The 21,583-nt window shown below is 40.2% G+C and overlaps 1 protein-coding gene across 3 annotated transcripts in view; it reads right to left on the bottom strand.

Moving 5' to 3' along the window:
- Positions 1-7,437: 7,437 nt before the first annotated feature.
- Positions 7,438-21,583, bottom strand: part of tmem120b (transmembrane protein 120B) — an 88,487-nt gene continuing 74,341 nt past the window's right edge. For 2 of the 3 annotated variants that reach the window (XM_070887817.1, XM_070887815.1), the window contains 6 exons: positions 18,108-18,173; positions 16,678-16,739; positions 14,977-15,069; positions 10,840-10,904; positions 10,159-10,227; positions 7,438-8,219 (listed from right to left, as the gene is read on the bottom strand). In XM_070887817.1, coding sequence (XP_070743918.1) covers positions 8,106-8,219; positions 10,159-10,227; positions 10,840-10,904; positions 14,977-15,069; positions 16,678-16,739; positions 18,108-18,173 — 469 coding nt within the window. In that variant the 3' untranslated portion in view covers positions 7,438-8,105. Of the gene's footprint in view, positions 8,220-9,014; positions 9,220-10,158; positions 10,228-10,839; positions 10,905-14,976; positions 15,070-16,677; positions 16,740-18,107; positions 18,174-21,583 lie in introns of all 3 variants that reach the window. The other variant, XR_011594137.1, reaches the window with a different exon arrangement.

Raw genomic sequence — 21,583 nt, forward strand, 5'->3', positions numbered from 1 at the left:
TCCAGTACCACACACATTACAAGAGTGACTACACTTCAAAAGTACTTCATTGGCTGTAAAGCACTGCGGGACATCCAGTGATCATGAAAGGCGCTATATAAATGCAAGTCTTTCTTTCAATAGCTGTAGAAGTGAACCCCTGCAAGGAGTCAACTCCTTATTTGGGGAAGGGAAGAGGAGAAATTTGATGACAGAAATAGATTAACTTAATCCTTGGGCAGCTACAGTTGAAGCAACTTGTTTCTACATTGCCAGTTCCCAGAGGAACCTGTCAAGTGCTTGAAACACCCACCTTCGGGCTCCTCATAAATTTGATCTGGTTACTCTAATGAGTCAACTAGGTCAACCTTCAAAGTTTTGCATCTTTGCTGGTTTACCAACAACTGGCACCTGAGGCAACATTTTGCAATCCAGGGCCAAATTGTACTAATGTAGGTCTTCACTCCAAAATGGTCAGAGGTATACTGAAGGCACAGAACAGAATAGTATGTTTGAACATACAAGAAAAATGTTAAAGCTAAAATATAGACTCTAGGCAAAACATATAGAATACACAATAAATGTTGAAACAGAAAACACTGAAAATACATAATCAGGAAAAAATGAGAGCACAGGCAGAGCAGAGTTTTAAAATAAATATATAGGATTGTCCTTAGTGAATTGATAATTCATACTACCTTATTACAGTAATAAAACTACTCCTGACATCACAATAGCATTGTTATTGTAACTCTTTAGCACTGCAGTCGGTCAGCTGAAGTGGTCAGCACAATTGGCAGCTCCCAAGCGTGCGGAATTTCCTGGATTGACCAGCAGTGTAATGATTAAGAATCAACTTAAGGAAATTAAAATATCAAAATTTGAATTAATGCATGAATTTGCTCAGCATAATATGCATTGGTATCACAGAAGAATAGATGAACCCACTATACAACTAATGGAATTTAATAAAGTACATTACCCAGCACTGAAATAATATTTAATCCCCCATTTCTTCTTCAAAAGTATCACTGCCTCCAATTTCTGGAAGCCCCCACCCATTACAGAACAGCTCCTCAAGGGAATTAAGATCTTTAAGGTTCTGAAAGAGTCTACAGCATTTTTTTCTCCTGACAGAACGGTTGTAAATTTCCAGCAATTTGTTTTTATTTAAGATCTTTAGTGGTGGATTTCAAAGAAAGACTTGCATTTATATAACACCTTGCATGACCTCAGGATGTCCCAAAGTGCTTTACAGCCAATGAAGTACTTTTAAAATGTAGTCACTGTTGTAATGTAGGAAACGCGACAACCAATCTGCGCACAGCTAGCTCCCATGAACAACAGCAATGTGATAATGATCAGATAATCTATTTATGTTATATCGATTGAGAGATAAATATTGGCCAGGATAACTCCCCTGCTCTTCTTCGAAATAGTGCCATGGGATCTTTTACGTGCACCTGAGAGCCGATGGGGTCTCGGTTTAAAGTCTCATCCGAAAGATGGCACCTCCGATCGTACCTCCGATACTCCCTCAGCACTGCACTGGAGTGTCAGCTTAAATTTATTTTTGTGCTTAAGTCTTTGGAGTGGGACTTGAACCCACAACCTTCTGACCAACCAATCAAGTATAAGGCGATCAAACAGGCAGTGGATGCTAATTCAGGGTTTCCTACAAAGGGTCGGCCCCCAAATGGGTCATCACCGTTGCAATAGCCATTATTCAAGCGATTTATGCTAGTCTTACAACAAGAGGAACATCTTGTGGTTATCCACATCAGACATCATTCAGACTTTTGACCACAGAATCACATCCAAAACCCTACCTCCCAACATTTGGTTGGACAATATCCATTCATGTTGAAATCCATTCCTCTATAAACCAGGCTTTTTAAAAGATCTCTTGAACTAAATCTATAATAGCACTCACCCAAATACTGTCCGGCATCTAGTTGTGGAATAATTCTACTTCTGCAAAAGCTTTTAAGTGGTAGAAAAATTTTGGCAAGTGTCAGATTAAGACGCCATTACCTGACACTGAAAACGGATCTCTTATTAACTGGGAAGTACATAGGAATGATTGAGCACTGAGCACACGGTCTCACAAGAGTGACAGGATTTAAGAAATAGGCTGATGTTTAGGACTTCCAAGCTAGCATTGTAATTTTTGGCTCTAATCCATTTATGAGCAAGGATGTCATAACAAGCAGGCCAAGTCCTTGGCTCTCTACAAGGATGCTTTAGTGCCTGGGCACAGATATTAAATACAAAATATCCCAAGTAACCCAACACCTAACTAGACTCAGAATACTGTAGAATACATCAGAAATGGTGAATGATGCAGCAGCCCAGGTACAGGCAACTCTCGATTATCCGGGGCCCTCGGGGTTCGGGCTATTCCGGGTAAACGATTTTGCTGCTAGGGCAAGTGCAAGTACTTGCCGAGAATGTTTGGGTCCCAAATTTATATTTTAATGCTAGATTAGCTTGCTGGAGTTAGAACACCAACTCGACGAGCCTAATCCCCAATCCTTCGGCAGTCATCGGTCGGCAGAGAAAGAGCACAGACAAGCCGGACGGTGCCAGCATGCAGGGTCCCTAGATCCTGCCTAGAAACCAGAGCTCATTCCCCACTAGTGCCGCGATCAGGCCCAACGGCATGGCTGAAAGGCGAAATGGCCAGTCTAAAGGCTTTAACGCTGGAGGTCGAATGAGACTCGGCTTTACTTACCCCAGAGGCCGGGCGGCACCCTCAGTGGCGGACAGGTGCAGAAAGTGGTCAGCGCAGGATTGTGTGTGGGGTGGGTTCAATGGTCGTGTGCAGCTGTACAAAGGACAGAATCACAGTTTTTAAAAGTGCCGTTGTAGCGGGTTCTCCGTTAGATCCGTGTACAGATAAACGAGAGTTGCCTGTGCTACCTCAGGAAGCAACAACCACATTTCAAATCTGGGACCTCCAGAGATGGAACTTTTGGCACAAGCATAAAAAAAACAAACACCACCTGTTTTTGGACAAGAAATTATATGGCCTAAGTGACTGATGGCTTCTTCGTATTCATGGGGAGATTTCTGTAAGCTTTAATATATGCAATTCTGTTAACTAGGGTCATTCTAAAAAGAAGGAAGGATGGGCTGAATTCAATTTCTCACCATCAAGGTTCATATATGCAAGCGGCCATTCAAGCAGCGCATCAGTGGATGCGAAGTACCATGGAACAAGATGACATCTGGGGGCAGGGAGAGGAAACAGAAAATCAGCATAAAATAAATCCTACAAATGTAACAATTGCCTATAAGAAGTAATTTAACTTTGAATAAAGGGATAAGGATGCTGAGGCTTCTTTGGTTAGATAAGTTTATGCCTTTGTAGACTGTGTCATAGATCAAAATAAATATGCTTTATTGCCACCCCAGAAATCCAGTATTAAAACTTTAACTCTTTTATTTTCATTATAGCTATAGTGAACAAGCGGGAATGAAATACTGAGGGGTTGATGGTAACATATTAAGTGTACATCAGTAAATTTCTGACCAGCAGTCTCAGAACTTCTAGCTAAACCATTATGGCAGGGCTTTTCACCAGGCATAACCTCAAGAAATGCATTAATAAAACACTTGAGATTTACACGTTGGTCAAACAAGGTAAAAAGAAATACTGTGAATGCTGAAACACGCAAGAACTCTGTCAATATATGAAAGGTGGCAGGTGAACATCTTAGGTGGGCTCCTTCTGCCATGAGGAGGACCCTTTCGATGAAGGTCACTACAGAAACCATGAATCCATCTTTCTCTGTCAGATACTGACCAACTTGGTGGTCATCCATAAGGCAAAGGTCCTCCACCAGCCTGTCCTCACAGCACAGTACTGCTCACTAATCATTAAGATCTACGGCGCGGCCCTGGACAACGTGGACCATTTCTCATACCTCAGGAGCCTCTTATCAACAAGAGCAGACATTGACGACGAGATTCAATACCACCTCCAGTGCGCTGGTGCAACCTTCAGCTGCCTGAGGAAAAGAGTGTTCAAAGACCAGGCCCTCAAACCTGCCACCAAGGTCATGGTCTATAGGGCTGTAGTAATAACTGCCCTCCTGTATGGTTCAGAGACATGGATCAACGATGTCTCCGCACAATCCTACAAATCCTCTGGGAAGACAGAAGCACCAACATTAGCATCCTCGACCAGGCCAACATCCCCAGCAGTGAAGCACTGACCACACTTGATCAGTGGGGCAGGCCACATTGTCCGCATGCCAGACACGAGACTCCCAAAGCAAGCGTTCTACTCGGAACTCCTTCACAGCAAACGAGCCAAAGGTGGGCAGAGGAAACATTTAAGGACACCCTCAAAGCCTCCCCGATAAAGTGCAACATCCCCATCGACACCTGGGAGTCCCTGGCCAAAGACCGCTCGAAGTGGAGGATGTGCATCTGGGAGGGCGCTGAGCACCTCGAGTCTCATCGCCGAGAGCATGCAGAAATCAAGCGCAGGCAACGGAAAGAGTGTGCGACAAATCTGTCCCACCCTCCCTTACAATCAACGACTATCTGTCCCACCTGTGACAGGGACTGTGGCTCTTGTATTGGACTGTTCAGCCACCTAAGGACTCATTTTAAGAGTGGAAGCAAATCTTCCTCGATTTCGAGGGACTGCCTATGATGATGATGCACTGTCAGCATTATTTATATTTTAGTACAAAACTAAGTCAATTTTCGTGAAAAATACAACCATTGAGAAGTTACAAAATGATTACCATTCAAAATGCAATGGTGTAGTAGCTCGACTGTCATAAGACAAAAACTGAAAACCACAGTTGGAGATCTGATGTCATTATTTATAAATTTATAGCCCGAGAGATGTTTTCTTGAATTGGTTTATTTTAACAGCCTTATACACAAGTGACAGTACAGTAGAAGTTAAGCCCCATATAAAAGCCCAAATCTTCCCACAGAGATGGGCAGGAACATTTTACTCTTATAACGATCACAATCAGAAAAGTCCAGATCTTTCCTTTTAACTTTATTTCACAGTATAATGTGAACCTTACAAGGAACGGCAGCTGCAGATGCTTAGATAAAATAACCCAGGAAGTATATATTCACAAACAACATTTGGGGGGAAAAAAGAGAATTTTCAGTTAGGAGATACACTAGGTTGAGGAACATCTTAAACAAGGCTGTGCGTCACTGTGACTGTGTTTTGTTTATTTATAAATAGATTTCTTACCATCAATAAATACAATTAGTTCACTGCAAGTTTATTTCTCTGATTAGTTGTGTTTATTCTGTACAGCAGTTTAAGGCATCACACTCACTAATATTGCTTACTAGCATCCTTCTTAAACCACTTGTTACATGTGACTACCTCAGCATTAACATATCCTACTGGGATCCGACTGAAGCAAATTGTAGCTTATTACTGCTGTATTGCACTTTGGTAGTAAAATAAATTAAATTACACTTGCCTGATAATGAGTGGTTTCAAGTTTTTAAGTAAACTGCATTTGTGACACTTACAGGTAGACAGTCAATTGTTCCCTTTTTGTGCAGCAAAAATTCATTCTATTTAGTGAAAATGTTAAATACAAACAGTTGTTCAGTAACAAGCAGTAAAAATAATTTTCCTTCCCTGGCATTAACAAATAGAAAACACTGGTTTATCTGAAAAAACAATATTTTACATGTTATAACCTCCAAGTGACAGCTGGGTTTCACAGTTTGCAAAAGTCTGAGTGACCACCGAAGATGTCAAATGCCCCACTGAAACTTCTGCAAAAGTCAATCATCTGAGTGTATTTTTAGCACTGGAAAACTCTACAGACATTTATGGACTTCTTGCTTTAGTCAAAAATGAAAACTGCAATTACAGTGATGTGCTGCTCACATGCCCATAACAGTGTCTTAGGATTTCATTTTTAAATTACAAATCCTTTTTGCTTAGGAGCAGTGCTCAGAGTTTCTGACTATTCGCTGTTGCTTTAGAGCATGTAGATTTCCACATCGATTGTGAATCATTGCAAGTGTCTTTCAAGGACTACACAAAATATCAGTTTGGTATCAAAAATTCCAGACTTTGACATCAATTAAAAGATGTCTATTCCAAAACAATACATTTTTAACAAATCCTAAATCATATGGGCAGTGGTGGATCGTACCTGCCTACATAGCACATTTCAAATTCAGCGTCAATGGTGTAGCTGCAATGCTTGCTGCTCATCAATAGGTGCATTAAGATCAACATGCCTCCACTTTGGAAGAATAATGTATTCTTGCTGTGAAATAATGGACCACTGAACAGACATATCCTTGTTTCTGGTTTCGACATGACCTGTGCTGTGTTCTAGCTCATTTCTAAGCCAAGAGATTGGAATTTCTCTTGAAATACATCAGTATCAGTGTCACATCATTTTAAAACAAAGATTAAACTAAGTTAAGAGAACCTGATTTCTTTTGTGCTCAATTAGATATGTTTCGGTTTTCATGAAAAAGAAAATTAGACAATTTTTTTTTAAAAAGCTTACTGCTACACACACACAAAGAAAATTCCCTTGGGTTGAGCGGAATTCAAGTTCAAAAGAAATACAAACATTCAAGCCATTTGACAATTGTTTTCCTTCGGTTTAGAGAAGCCACTGTGATTTTCTATTAAGTTTTCACCAACCTGTTACAATCTTCAAAGAATTCCAAAAATGATCAAATTCTTCAATGTACAACAGCCTTTGGTCTAAAAGCAAAACGTCTTAATTTTTTTTTAGTGAATTACATTTGTTTTACAATAAAATATAAACTATCTAGTCTAATGAGTTTTAATGTATCTCAATACCACATACAAATAAATCAAAAGTATTTCACAAAATTCATATGCACAAAATACTTAGAGCAGCTTAAGTGAAGAGCAAATTGATTGACAAAATTATTTAATTTCAGGTGAGGCAAATGCTATTAACATTTGCAAATGTTTGTAATTAAATAAAATTAGAATGGTCAGTTTGGAAAATTCAAGACATCATGACTGTTTAATAAATAGCCTAAATTATTTAACAAAAATGTAGGCCAATTAAAAAAAACTTAATTAATTTAGGCAGTCAACTTATTCACTGAGTGGCAGGACATAGGTTCATCCACAATCCCAAATGCAATGAATTCCTTCTGAGCTATTCCGTCAAGAGTAGGCATTAAATAGATTCCAGGCACTTCCCCCAATTGGAGGGAAACAAAAAGATCAGAGTTACCCTGAGTCACTCTGTGTAAATACAACCAGCTAGATAAAGAGTGGCACTGGTAGACATATGGGAGGAGGTAGTTTGTTTGCCCTCTCAGACAAGAAATAGTGCATGGTGTTGGAAAAAATTGTCCTTAAAACAAAATCCAAGGAAAAGACGCACTAAACTTAAGAAGGGTGGGTGAATGCATTTCACACTGCATCTGAAATAATTCAATATATAATCCAAATTGTAATACATATTTACTCGATGTTAACATAACATCTACAAGGGCTGAACACAGAACACACATGCACAAAACACGCATACATGAATATTATGCCTTGTATTTCAAATGGTGCAATATTAAATTTTACTTGGACAATAACCCGGCCAGTTCAGACTAATTTTATACTTCAATCAAAATTTACCTCCCCTGTTTACATTGCAGATAGCTCACAAACTGGCTAACTCTAGTCAAACCATGATAAAGGATTAGCCAAACATCTAATCTTGGAGGGCATTTACCCTACTTCCCCACCGCCTCCCCTGCATCAATGTTAATTTTTAGTAGGCCTCCATGATACTATAAATCACATTAAGGATGATGACATCTCTCATGGTAGTGAAAAACTAGAACATTGAACAATGAATATTCAACAAACTTGTTTAAAGGACAATGAGCCATATTAATGTATAGATCTTAAAATTAGAGTAAATTAGCTTAGTCATTTTCTCTAAGCATTTGTGCAGAGAATGCATCAGGATTCTGATAAATATTTGTGCGACAGTTGTAAATCCAACCTCACTGATGTGCGAGTGTTCAGACCCTCAAATACAGCAGCAAGACTGAGAAAATGGGAATAAGATGCCGCCAACTTCCCCAACAATGTTGTTTATCCAGCAGGATTCATACATTCATAGCTTCTTCAGTTTATCTTTGTTTTTCTGAAATTTCTGATGAACAACTTTAAGAGTAGTAAGAAAGTTCCCAAGAAAGAGCACCAGGAATGTGAGAGCCAAGACAAAAACCTGAGAGGGGGGAAACGGGTAAAATAAATTGGCAAAACAACCTATATGAGGCATAGCTTTTGTATTAGGACAAAAATAATCATTTTTAGCTAAGTTATTCCAAATCCTGGCCATTGCTACCAAATGCTAAATGTCAGTCAGTGGATTTCTTACCAGAAGAAAAAATAAACCACATTTAAAGAGCATTATTGGACACACTCAGTGGTGGAGATGGTAGAGCATCTGTCTCTTGCATGGTGACATGCAAGGTTGCAGTCAGTCAAGCTCATCCTACTATTAAGCAAATTTAGATTAATGCTTAAACCGGCCAGTCAAATAGAGCACCACACTGTAACAAGATACTTCGACTCAGGAGGAGTCAGACATATTTTGATGGAAGCACACCTTCTATTCAGCTGATCACCAAAATGCACTGTCAACACTTCTAGAGAAGTTCAGGCAGTCTTACAATGAGCAGCTGCTGCAAGAGACTTTGTTCTTGTGGATATTTACTCTCCAAAAAGAATCTGCACCTCTACAATTCACAGGTGAGCAAGCATAAAACTATGACAATCCCCTCATATATTAGTGTTTTCACTAGTCCCAGAGAGCGCACCCCCGCATCCGCACAGACATGATCAGCCTTTGCCGAGCGCATCCTCACTTTCAGTTTGATATTGCACTGAGCTCTAAATGACCATAATACACAAATGATTATCAATTTGGAATGATTTTGAAAGTAAGTCAAATTACTTACAAGTGAGTTTATCATATTCTGTCCTTGAACTAAAAAAATATTACTTTGGGATTGCTTACTATTGGCAGCAGTTATGGAGAGGCTTGTAGCAGATTGGAGGTCTGTTTTCTTTCAAGTGACAAAGTACTTCATATTTTTATTACTTCTTTCTGGGATTCTGATAGCTTGTCAGCTGATGGCCACTTGAAATTGGTTATAGCTTGCTGGGATCAGTCTGGATATGAATCCACATCTCTGCCATTTCAAAGAGAGTCACCTGGATTGCTTAGAAAGTGTTAAGACACAAAGACCACCCAGGAATTAGAAAGAGTTAACACTTATTACCAGACTGTGAGAAGGAGACTGAGCTAGATATTTGGGATTGCCGACCTACCAGAGGGAGAGGAAGGGAGGCAGTTAGTTTATCCATTGTTAGAAGGAAAACTGGTCATGCAATTTCTGTGCCTCTGAACCCTATATTAGTTTGGACTTCAAAGTAATTAAGGGTATTTAATCGTTGTATCAAGGTTCCTTTAGTGACTTTCTGCTTCGCCAGTCAGTTGATGAACTGGGGTCAATGAAACATTTGTGAATATAAAATGTCATGTATAAGCTTTTCGTCACAGACATGTGATTCAAGTCCCAAAAATGATTAAAAGTTTGAGACAGTTATTATTTTTAAATAGTTTTAAAGTACTGGTGAGAAATCAAGTATCATTTTACTGTAATCTAGTGATATCTGCATAGTTTACTTGTATTTCTTAATTATACTTCTTAATAAAGATGATTGAAAGCCCAAGATATACAGACTGTCAAAGAGTATTATTTGTTAGTTGGAAAGACCAGGAGAGTACAAGCATCTCATAATTATAATGAGCTTATCAGCAGCATAGGTGTGTATTGGTTACTCCATGCATGCTACATGATCAGATACTATGCATACAAATTCAAGCTTTGATTCATATTTTTATTACGTGTTTCTGGGATTCAGATAGCTTGTCAGCTGATGGCCACTTGAAATTGATTCATATGGAGCAAGGGCTTGCTTATGAGAATGGCCTTATGTGCTGGACATTGCAAGTAAAATATCCAAATCGCAACAAATTCTGCTGTCTGGATTGAATTAGCCTTCCAAGCTGGAGGGCATGCAGAGGAGATGAATCTCATGGTAGAAACACTTGGAAAAATTTGACTAAAGCAGACGTTCTATTGGTCTGTACTCACTTGCCATTCTTTGCACCGTTCATGTTGTGAAAGTCCAAAAAGTGTTACTGAATTGTACAATTGCCAAAACTGCAAAAATAGGATAAATAAAAATAACAATATTTAATAAACATGGATACACTTAAATTCAATGTTTTTTTTCCATTGCCAAAATATTCCCCTCTTCTCCTGAAGATGTTGACTCCTTGCTTTGGCACAGTTCCACGTGTGTCTTTTCGTCTTCATCTTGCATCATACTCTCGACAGTTGAGTAACAAACTATTTGATACAGGGACATCATTACCAAGTCCAATCCTGTCATCTCCCAAAGTGCACACACATGCATATCCAACTGAGGCCAGTGGGAACCATGGCCAATTTTTTTCCTCTAAAATCAGAAGTGCAAGTCTAGTTGCACCACTGTTCTAACTGAGAACAGCTAATCCTGCAGAAACGAGGGCTCAATCAGATAATAAAGCTGATTTACTTGCTGGATAAATTAACTGAGCCATCACCTTCTAAGCAAGCTTTTGATGTGAAGTTACTGTACTACAGAGCAATAATCTTTGTAAACTTAATAGTATAAACTTCATCCAGCTATCCTGTAATACTTCATCTCCTGCAAAATCACATTCCATTAAACATCTTTGAAAACATTTTCCAAACTATTAGCAAAGCTTGATTTTGTCATACAGTACTTACATGACCAAAGAAAAGAAATGGAAGAAGAAAAGTCAAACCTCTCCACATCCATGATTGAAATCCTTCTGCAATTACAAATATAGTATAAATAACCAGCATACGGAAGTGGTGTCAATATGAACACTCTTCCCAGGGGTATTCAATACTCAAGAAGGACAGACAGAAAGGAAAAGGAGGCGGGGTAGCGTTGTTGTTAAAGAGGAGATTAACGCAATAGTCAGGAAGGACATTAGCTTGGATGATGTGAAACATGTATGGGTAGAGCTGCGGAACACCAGAGGGCAGAAAACGCCAGTGGTAGTTGTGTACAGACCACCAAACAGTAGTAGTGAGGTTGGGGATGGCATCAAACAGGAAATTAGAGATGCGTGTAATAAAAGGTACAGCAGGTATCATGGGTGACTTTAATCTACATATAGATTGGGCTAACCAAACTGGAACAATACGGTGGAGGAGGATTTCCTGGAGTGTATAAGAGATGGTTTTCTAGACCAATATGTCGAGGAACCAACTAGAGACTGGGTGTTGTGTAATGAGAGAGGATTAATTAGCAATCTTGTTGTGCGAGGCCCCTTGGGGAAGAGTGACCATAATATGGTAGAATTCTTCATTAAGATGGAGAGTGACACAGTTAATTCAGAGACTAGGGTCCTAAACTTAAAGAAAGGTAACTTCAATGGTATGAGACGTGAATTGGCTAGGATAGACTGGCAAATGATACTTAAAGAGTTGATGGTGGATAGGCAATGGCAGACATTTAAAGATCACATGGATGAACTTCAACAATTATACAAGCCTGTCTGGCATAAAAATAAAACGGGGAAGGTGGCTCAACCGTGGCGAACAAGGGAAGTCAAGGACGTGCCATAGAAATTGGCCAAAAAAAACCTGAGGACTGGGAGAAATTTAGAATTCAGCAGAGGAGGACAAAGGGTTTAATTAGGAGGGGGAAAATAGAGTATGAGAGGAAGCTTGCTGGGAACATAAAAACTGACTGCAAAAGCTTCTATAGATATGTGAAGAGAAAAAGATTAGTGAAGACAAATGTAGGTCCCTTGCAGTCAGAATCAGGTGAATTTATAATGGGGAACAAAGAAATGGCAGACCAACTGAACAAATACTTTGGATTTGTCTTCATTGAGGAAGACACAAATAACCTTCTGGAAATACTAGGGGACCGAGGATCTAGCGAGGAGGAGGAACTGAAGGAAATCCATATTAGTCAGGAAATTGATGGGATTGAAGGCCGATAAATCCCCAGGCCCTGATAGTCTGCATCCCAGAGTACTTAAGGAAGTGGCCCTAGAAATAGTGGATGTATTGGTGGTCATTTTCCAACATTTTATAGACTCTGGATCAACTCCTATGGATTGGAGGGTAGCTAATGTAACCTCACTTTTTTAAAAAAGGAGAGAAAACAGGGAATTATATACCGGTTAGCCTGACATCGGTAGTGGGGAAAATGTTGGAATCAATTATTAAAGATGTAATAGCAGCACATTTGGAAAGCAGTGACAGGATCGGTCCAAGTCAACATGGATTTATGAAAGGAAAATCATGCTTGATAAATCTTCTAGAATTTTTTTTAGGATGTAACTAGTAGAGTGGACAATGGAAGTCCAGTGGATGTGGTGTATTTGGACTTTCAAAAGGCTTTTGACAAGGTCCCACACAAGAGATTAGTGTGCAAAATTAAAGCACATAGTACTGGGGGTAATGTATTGATGTGGATAGAGAACTGGTTGGCAGGCAAGGAAGCAAAGAGTAGGAATAAATGGGTCCTTTTCAGAATGGCATCAGTGACTAGTGGGGTACCACAAGGTTCAGTGCTGGGACCCCAGCTATTTACAATATACATTAATGATTCAGACAAAGGAATTGAATGTAATATCTCCAAGTTTGCAGATGATACTAAGCTGAGTGGCAGTGTGAGCTGTGAGGAGGATGCTAAGAGGCTGCAGGGTGACTTGGACAGGTTAGGTGAGTGGGCAAATGCATGGCAGATGCAGTATAATGTAGATAAATGTGGGGTTATCCACTTTGGTGGCAAAACATGAAGGCAGATTATCTGAATGGTGACAGATTAGGAAAAGGGGAGGTGCAACGAGACCTGGGTGTCATGGTACATCAGTCATTGAAAGTTGGCATGCAGGTACAGCAGGCAGTGAAGAAAGCAAATGGCATATTGGCCTTCATAGCTAGGGGATTTGAGTATAGGAGCAGGGAGGTCTTACTGCAGTTGTACAGGACCTTGGTGAGGCCACACCTTGAATATTGTGTACAGTTTTGGTCTCCTAATCTGAGGAAGGACATTTTTGCTATTGAGGGAGTGCAGCAGACTGATTCCCGGGATGGCAGGACTGACATAAGAAAGACTGGATCGACTAGGCTTATATTCACTGGAATTTAGATGAATGAGAAGGGATCTCATAGAAATATATAAAATTCTGACGGGATTAGACAGGTTAGATGCAGAAAGAATGTCCCCCATGTTGGGGAAGTCCAGAACCAGGGGTCACAGTCTAAGGATAACGGGTAAGCCATTTAGTGCCGAGATGAGGAGAAACTTCTTCACTCAGAGAATTATGAACCTGTGGAATTCTCTACCACAGAAAGTTGTTGAGCGCAGTTCGTTACGTATATTCAAAAGGGAGTTAGATGTGGCCCTTTCGACTAAAGGGATCAAGGCGTATGGAGAGAAAGTAGGAATGGGGTACTGAAGTTGCATGATCAGCCATGATCATATTGAATGGTGGTGCAGGCTCAAAGGGCCGAATGGCCTACTCCTGCACCTATTTTCTATGTTTGTATGGCTATGTTTCTTTACCCAGCATCAAATTTTAGGAGTTTAAAAAAATTACAATATAAAACTTTAAACCTTTTGTTCTTTCTAGTTACAGAAATTTGTACAAATTATTTCCCTTGCTCCATCTGGTAACTATTTACTCCACTCTTTAGGTTCTTCCCGTTTTCATTCACTCCCAAACAAGTGGGAGCATCAGCCATTAGGCAGTGTGTGGCTATGCGTAATCTATACTCCCTTTCTTTAATATCACTTTCAAATTAGGACACTATGCCAAACAGTCAAGTTGGGCATTACTGTACTCTAGGAATGCATCTATTTATGAAGACAATACATTACTGTGGTTGAATTTTGGCAAAAGATGAAATGGAAGCAGAGGAAGAAAATTCCCCACTTCTCACTCCAATTCAAATTGAAAAGTTTCTGTAATTGAATGAGTTGAACTTGTACTTTCTCACACACCCAGTAGGATGTAGTAGAATGTTTAATTAACCTCCAGACCGTGGGGATAATGTTTTGTTCATTATATGCCCAATTTCTTCAGTGTCAGGAATGATGATGATATATGGCTGAGATCAACTGTTAATCTAGCCACATTACAATGCTAGATGCACAAGTTTAGAGTATTCTGTTGTGCCATTATTATAGCATCGTGTTCAGTGATGGTGAGTGACTGATTATTTAGAACTGATTCAGGTCATTTCAATTGCCAATCTGCAGCAGTCAGACCCAGGCTAGGAGCAGAAGAAACTTATCAACGTTACATCAAGCATAAGGGCAGAGTTCACTATAAATTAAACCAAATTGAGAGTTATCAAATCTACGACGACGAAAACTTCAGTGTCAAAGATTACAGAGGTTACTGGGTCAAAATCCTGGAACAGCATGGTGGGAACACGTTCACTACACAAACTGCAGTCGTTCAAGAAGGAGGCTCACCACCAGCATTTCAAGGGCAACTAGGGATAGGCAATAAATGCCAGCCTTGCCAGTGATGCCCACATCTGAGAATGAATAATAATTTTTTTTAATTTGTCAAGTGTGACTCTTCCCACAAGAATGAAGGGAAATCTGAGGAAGGCACCTGGAATCCATTTAACACATCCACAGGGGAACAGCTAAGATTGAGAAATTAGTGAATGATAGGATGATGGGCACACACCTACATACCCTTACTCTGTAGTACCCTGCAAAAGGGATTGGGGGCGGGGGGGGGGGGGGTGGGGGAGAAACACAGGACATCATTGTCGTTTCACTCTCCTAATTGAAGACAGTGTAGTTATTTTGTAAATACTGAAGTCTTTAAGAATACAAATTACTGCTGCATCACATACCTACTGTAAGGTCCATGTGATCCCTTTCCCCCAATGCCCGCAATCTATAAAGACAGCCACTTTGGTAATAATACTGCAGGAACTGTACACAACCTGCAGGAAAATGGATTTATAAGCTTAAATGATTATTAAGCAAAACCTAAATGGTACACTCTCACGAATGATCATGGGAAGCTGGGAATATAACCGATGCCAATAGATACGTTACACTTTATTACTATTAGAGTGCTCTAATGTGCTCTGATTATCTTGCTTAGAATACATCAATATTGCTTAAATGTATTTCCACACCTTCTTTCGGTTCTGTGCTAATGTTACATACCATTCCAGGATAAAGGCTTGAAGCAAGAAATCTGTTCTGAAATCTGCCCAATGTCAAGAACTGCTCTAACATTCCTCACTGATTTTCTTATCCTCTGCTAAGAAAATTGTTTCCCTTTAATCGGACAACAACCTTTAATTACCTGCTTACGGTCAAAATCTCACAAGAAGAATTGCTCTTGTTCTGCATAATGACACTTCCTTTTGAATCCAATACAATGCTGCTATACACAGTGACTACTGATCACCCCTTATTTCCTTCACCAAGGTGGGGAATTACAATTCCAAGATAAAATGCTAAAATTTGACTCAAGTGTTTGAAAATTTTAACTCCTTATATTAATATGCTCAGCTTTGCTTATACCTCTAGAATATTTCAAACTCAAATTCACATACTTGGATGTACTGCAAAGTGCTCATGATCACAATGTATAAGTGTAAGGCCCAAGTAGTCAGTTAAAAAAAATTCCCATAACGAATTTTGAGAGAAGATTCTAGCCATGAGCAAAAATGGTAATGGTTTAATAATGCAATGGTTAGAATGTTCATTTAACATCTTATATGATCACAGGTTGAAGTCTCAACAATGACTGACACTAACCAACTGAACATGCATAAAAGGTTTCATCAGTTTCCAACCGGGCTAAATAGTGGGGAATTGCATGGATGCATATTGTCTGCCAGCTGCGTTGGAGCAGCACTGGTCATGCCATGGAAAAAAAAAACTGAGAATAGCAAGGCATCTTACCTTGGGTGGGAGGAGAGGGTGCAAGGGAAATCAGATAGGTATCATTTGACTTTGTCTGCACAGATGAAAGGGTAAAAGCTGGATTTTGACAAGGAGGGGCAGAGCTAACAAGGCTCTGGTTGACACACTCCATGTAAAACTTCACAGCCCAGAGATTTTACAATATCATGTAGGTCTTCAAAGGAAGTTAGAAAATACAGTAAAAAAAAAAAATGGAATTATTCAGTTACTTTAAAAAGTACAACTTTTCTGAAAGCAAAAAAGCACAAAAGAGCTGAAGAACGTTCACCGCAGATCTACTTAGGCCAGCCTTTTCCTTACTCATCGATGCAATTACCATAGAAATCAAGGCTTTTCCAACCTTATATGAAAATAAAGATTTTAGCCACCACTTTGGAGAGGTGACCCTATAATTATAGTCAGCCTGACTGGGTAGAAATGCAACTCACAATGTTCACGCTAAACTCTCCGAGGTGATGACCAAAATCTCCCATTTTGATGCAATATGAACAAGTACTTGTTTCTTAAACAGATTTACCTCACTGCCCTAGTTTCTCCCTTCCCAAAAAGTGGCACATATCACATAATGCAAGTTGCAAACATCAAGGAGGCAGAGAAAACAAAATACTTACTTTGAAAAATGGAAAATGCTAGAAATTGACTGCGAAACATCTGATACATTAACCCATTAGGCCTTAAGGACAAAGAGATGAATTATTAATAGGAAAAATGTTCAGAAGCAATGCTGCATACAAGTGTTCTTTTAAAAACAGTAATTGAAAACCTAGGTAAAAAAATACATTCTGCAAACTAAGCTAATAAAAAGCACCTGATCCTGTCTTTACCTGATATTCCACATCTTTTGTCCAACAGGGGATCATTTTATTTTTGGTCATCAATTCTACCCCACCCCCACCTACCTTAAGACTTTGACACCCTAACTGGGCTATGGTGCATTGAGCACGGTTGCCCTTCAGTAACTCATAAGCGACCATTATTTGTGTGAGAGCCTTTACAGTGAGTGTTGGCAGGTGATTGGAATGAGGAGACATAACAGCCCAACCTAATCCTGTCAAGGGAACGGGATTTGGCTATTCAGCCACATGAGTCTATTCTGCCATTCAATTAGATCATGGCTGATCTGTACCTCAACTCCATTTACCTGGCGTGGTTCCACATCACTTAATCCCCTGGTGTGACAAAAAAAAAATCTAGCAATCTCAGTTTCAAAATTTTCAGTTGACCTCGGCTCAACAATTTTTTGGGGGAAAGAGTTCCAAATTTCCACCATCCTTTGTGTGAGAAAGTGATTCCTGACATCACACTTGAATACCTTAAAATTAGAGCTAAGCCAATGAAATACAAGTTCTGGAGTCCCCCACCAGAGGAAATCGTTTCTCTCTATCTAGCCTATCAAATCCTTTAATCATCCTAAACACCAATTAGATCAACCCTTAATCTTCTATACCCAAGGGAATACAAGCCTAGTCTATGCAACCTGTCCCCATAACTTAACCATTTAGCCCTGGTATCATACTGGTGAATCCAAGGACAATATATCCTCCCAAAGGTGGTCTAAGCAGAGCTTAATATAACTATGGCATAACTTCCACCCCTTAGTATTCCATCCCCCTTGAAATAAGGGCTAAAATTCCAGCTGGTGTCTGCACACGTGCACTTCCAGAATTGTCACAGTATTGTAATCAGGAGCAGAAAAATGTGGGTTGATTTTGCCTTCGATAAGTCAGGGATGTAATTGTAATGCCCCACTACTTTCCTAGTTGAGTTTAGCCACTTCAGTACAGACTGAGGATGAAATCGTGAACCTTTCCTGTTATATGGCCAATTGTTCAGTGGGTAAATACACCTCTACTTGTGATCACAACTAGAGATGCATTTATCCACTGAACAATTAGGGAGGGGCGGGAGTCCATAAATTAACTTTAATGTAAATTTTACTATAAATGACCGTTTTGTCACAAGAATTTCCCAAAATATGTTAAAATGTTTTAAAGTACACTTTTGCCCAATGTTGAATTATTGAAGAAAGTTTGAAGCTTACCATGTTAACATTACCCCAGAGAGAAATGTAGACACATAATGATGAGACACCCACCAGCCCTTGATTCTATCAGATAAAGAAACAAGTGATGAAACATTTATGCTTGAAACCAAATTAACAGTTTATTTAGGTCACTTATAGGGCCCAAGTTTCCACAAGAAAAAAAACGGACGCACGTTTTTCGCACCTAAAAAAATCCTCTGTATTCTCCACCTACTTACAGGTCCTCTGGCCCTCGGCGCAGCCAGCACAAGCTGTGGGGGGGCCGGAGCCAGGTCCCGGCGCTGAAAACAGTGCCGGGACCTCTGCACATGCGCGCCACAGTCGGCACGCAAGTGCAGTAAGCTCCAGGCACCGAACTGTGTGGGAGGGGCCCCTATAGCCCTGGCTGAATGGACTCACTGGGGCTCCTCCCACGGCCAGCTCCTGCTCCCCGCCCCCGACAAGACCCGACACCCGCTCCCCCCCTCCCCCCCTCCGACTGACCCGACCCGCGCTCCTGTTCCCCGACCCGACTGACCCAACCCGACCCGCGCTCCTGTTCCCCGACCCCCGCCCCCCACTGGACCCGACCCGACCTCTCTCTTCCCCCCCCCCCTCTCTTTCCCCCACCCCCTCTCTTTCCCCCACCTTCCCCCCCCCCCCCTCCTTCCTCTCTCTTCCCTCCCTCCCCCTCTCTCCCGCTCAGCGACACGAACGGCTGCAGAATTCTCCCTGGCTGAAGCACTTTCACACAGGTAGGAAGATGGTTAATCTTTTCTTGGCTTATAAATGTTTATTCAGGTTGGATTTATTTGTATAATATTTGTAGAAGTATAAATAAGGATTTATTGTCGAATTTAATGAGTTCCCTTCCCCCCACCCACCTCGTTCTGGACGCCTAATTTGTAACCTGCGCCTGATTTTTTAATGTGTAGAACTGGCTCCATTCTACTTTAGTTTGGAGTACATTTTCACTGTGGAAACTTTCAAATCAGGCGTCAGTGGCCGGACACGCCCCCTTTTGAAGAAAAAATTCTGTTCTAAACTAGAACTGTTCTACCTGACTAGAACTGCAGAAAAAAAAATGTGGAGAATTGCGATTTCTAAAATAGTCCGTTCTCCACCAGTTGCTCCTAAAAATCAGGCGCGAATCATGTGGAAACTTGGGCCCATAATGTGGTATGTTCAATCCACTTTCCAAAAAGCATGAAAGTTGATGGAAGTTTTCTTGCAAGATAGAAACTTTAACAATGAAAATAAATCTATGATTAAAGAAATAAATTTACATCCATTATGCATACCCAATACAAGTTTTTTTTTTATTACAAATTATACCACAAATGGAAGATTTGCTTCCCTTAGTCATAAATTCAAGCTATAAAACTGCTAAAATCATGACATGCCTATCTAATAATCTAGTTCAAACATCTAAATTTTTTAAAACTGGTGGTTTTTTTGTATACGCCTATTGGCCAATGGTGATCACCTGACCTTTCCAACTGAAATACTCTCAATCTCATTAGGTAATAATGAGACAGGCTTTCAAAATTTAGTGTCACTTTTAAACCATCTCATTTATTAAAAGTAAACATGATGGTTCTACTTATGTCATTCTCCAACAAACTTTTTTGTTTGCAGCTGATCACGTGACCAAACCAGTTATTCTGTGCCTGACTGAAGGGGCTCTGCACCGATACTGTAAAGGCAGGGGTGTGGCAGGGAGTCAGCAGATTCGGTTGCTATTAAACAAAGGACTGTGCCTGTGTCAATTATTGCTCATTGTTTTTTCAATACTGGAGCTGATCCAGGGAAAAGTGTGACTGAAAAAGCAAGTTCACTAGTAACTCATTATACCACAGAGTTATCACAATGAGAAAGTTTCACATAGCAGTTTTACCTGATAATTCCTGGTGTACAAAAAAAAATCCTTTCTAATGCAATACCAAGGTCAGACGTAGAGGGTGCTGGCAGCATCAAGCCACTAGCAACATTTTTAAATCTTCAAGATAGGATGCAGTGTGGACAACTAATCAAAATTGCAATTGGACACATCTGGATTCCCAATCAGCCACATGTGGTCAGCCTGACTGCCTGCCTCTCTTCCGTGCCTACATCCGGGCCAGGGTGTCCTTAGAGATGGAGCACGCGGTGTCCACCGGTACGCTCGCGGCCTTCCGCGAGAGGTGGGCGCCGGAGGGACTGGAGTGCATCATCACCCCCGGCAACCAAATTTTAATTTGATTTTATGTTTTAAAGTTTAATTTGTTTTAATTGCCGGGTTTTAGTGTCCCTCTCCCCTTTTATAGGGGGCACTTGTAAATTATGTTTTTAGAGCCCAAAAAAAAAATCGACAAAAATATTTTTTTTAAAAAGGGCCTTGCGAAATGTTTGGAGTGTCACCCAGATCGGGGGGGGGGGGCACTTGATCTAATGATTGTTTTGTTTACTCAAAAGAGTTGTGGCTAGTGGTAACCCGGCAACCAAATTTTAATTTGATTTTATATGTTTTAAAGTTTAATTTGTTTTAATTGCCGGATTTTTAGTGTCCCCCTCCCCTTTTATAGGGGGCACTTGTAAATTACATGATTTTAATGCCCAAAAAAAAAATCAGAAAAGGAAAAAAAAAAGGGCAGGTATAAGTGTCTGGAGTGTCCCCCACATCGGGGGGCACTCGATCTAATGTTTATTTGTATTCCCCAAAAAGAATTGTGGCTAGTGGTAACCCGGCAACCAAATTTTAATTTGATTTTATATGTTTTAAAGTTTAATTTGCTTTAATTGCCGGATTTTTAGTGTCCCCCTCCCCTTTTATAGGGGGCACTTGTAAAATATATGGTTTTAATGCCCCCCCCAAAAAAAATCACAAAAACCCCCCCACAAAAAAACAAAAAAAAACATTTATTAGAAAATGGGGCAGTTAAGTGTCTGGAGTGTCCCCCAGATCGGGGGGGCACTTGATCTAATGTTTATTTTGTTCCCCCCCCCCAAAAGAGTTGTGGCTAGTGATGACCATACTGGACAATGCTGATGTAATCGATTTCCTGTGATTTTGCACACAGGGTCTTCAGACAAAGTGTAGTCAACAACAAATTGTATTTATATAGCATCTTTAACATAGTAAAACATCCCAAGGCGCTTCACAGGAGCATTATCAAACAAATTTTGACACTGAACCAAATAAGGAGATATTAGGGCAGATGACCAAGCGGTCAGTTTTAAGGAGCGCCTTAAAAGGTGGAAAGAGAGGTAGAGAGGCGGAGAGGTTTAGGGAGAGAATCCCAGAGCTTAGGGCCTTGGCATCTGAAGCCACGACCACCAATAGTAGAGCAATTAAAATCAGGGATGCTCAAGAGGCCAAAATTGGAGGAGTGTAGATATCTTGGTGGAGGGTTGTAGGGCTGGAAGAGATTATAGAGATAGGGACAGACGAGGCGATGGAGGGATTTGAAAACAAGGATGGGAATTTTAAAATCGAGGTGTTGCTTAACCATGAG

The sequence above is a fragment of the Pristiophorus japonicus genome, chromosome 8, assembly GCF_044704955.1.
Source record: "Pristiophorus japonicus isolate sPriJap1 chromosome 8, sPriJap1.hap1, whole genome shotgun sequence".
In the NCBI taxonomy this organism is placed as follows: Eukaryota; Metazoa; Chordata; class Chondrichthyes; family Pristiophoridae; genus Pristiophorus; species Pristiophorus japonicus.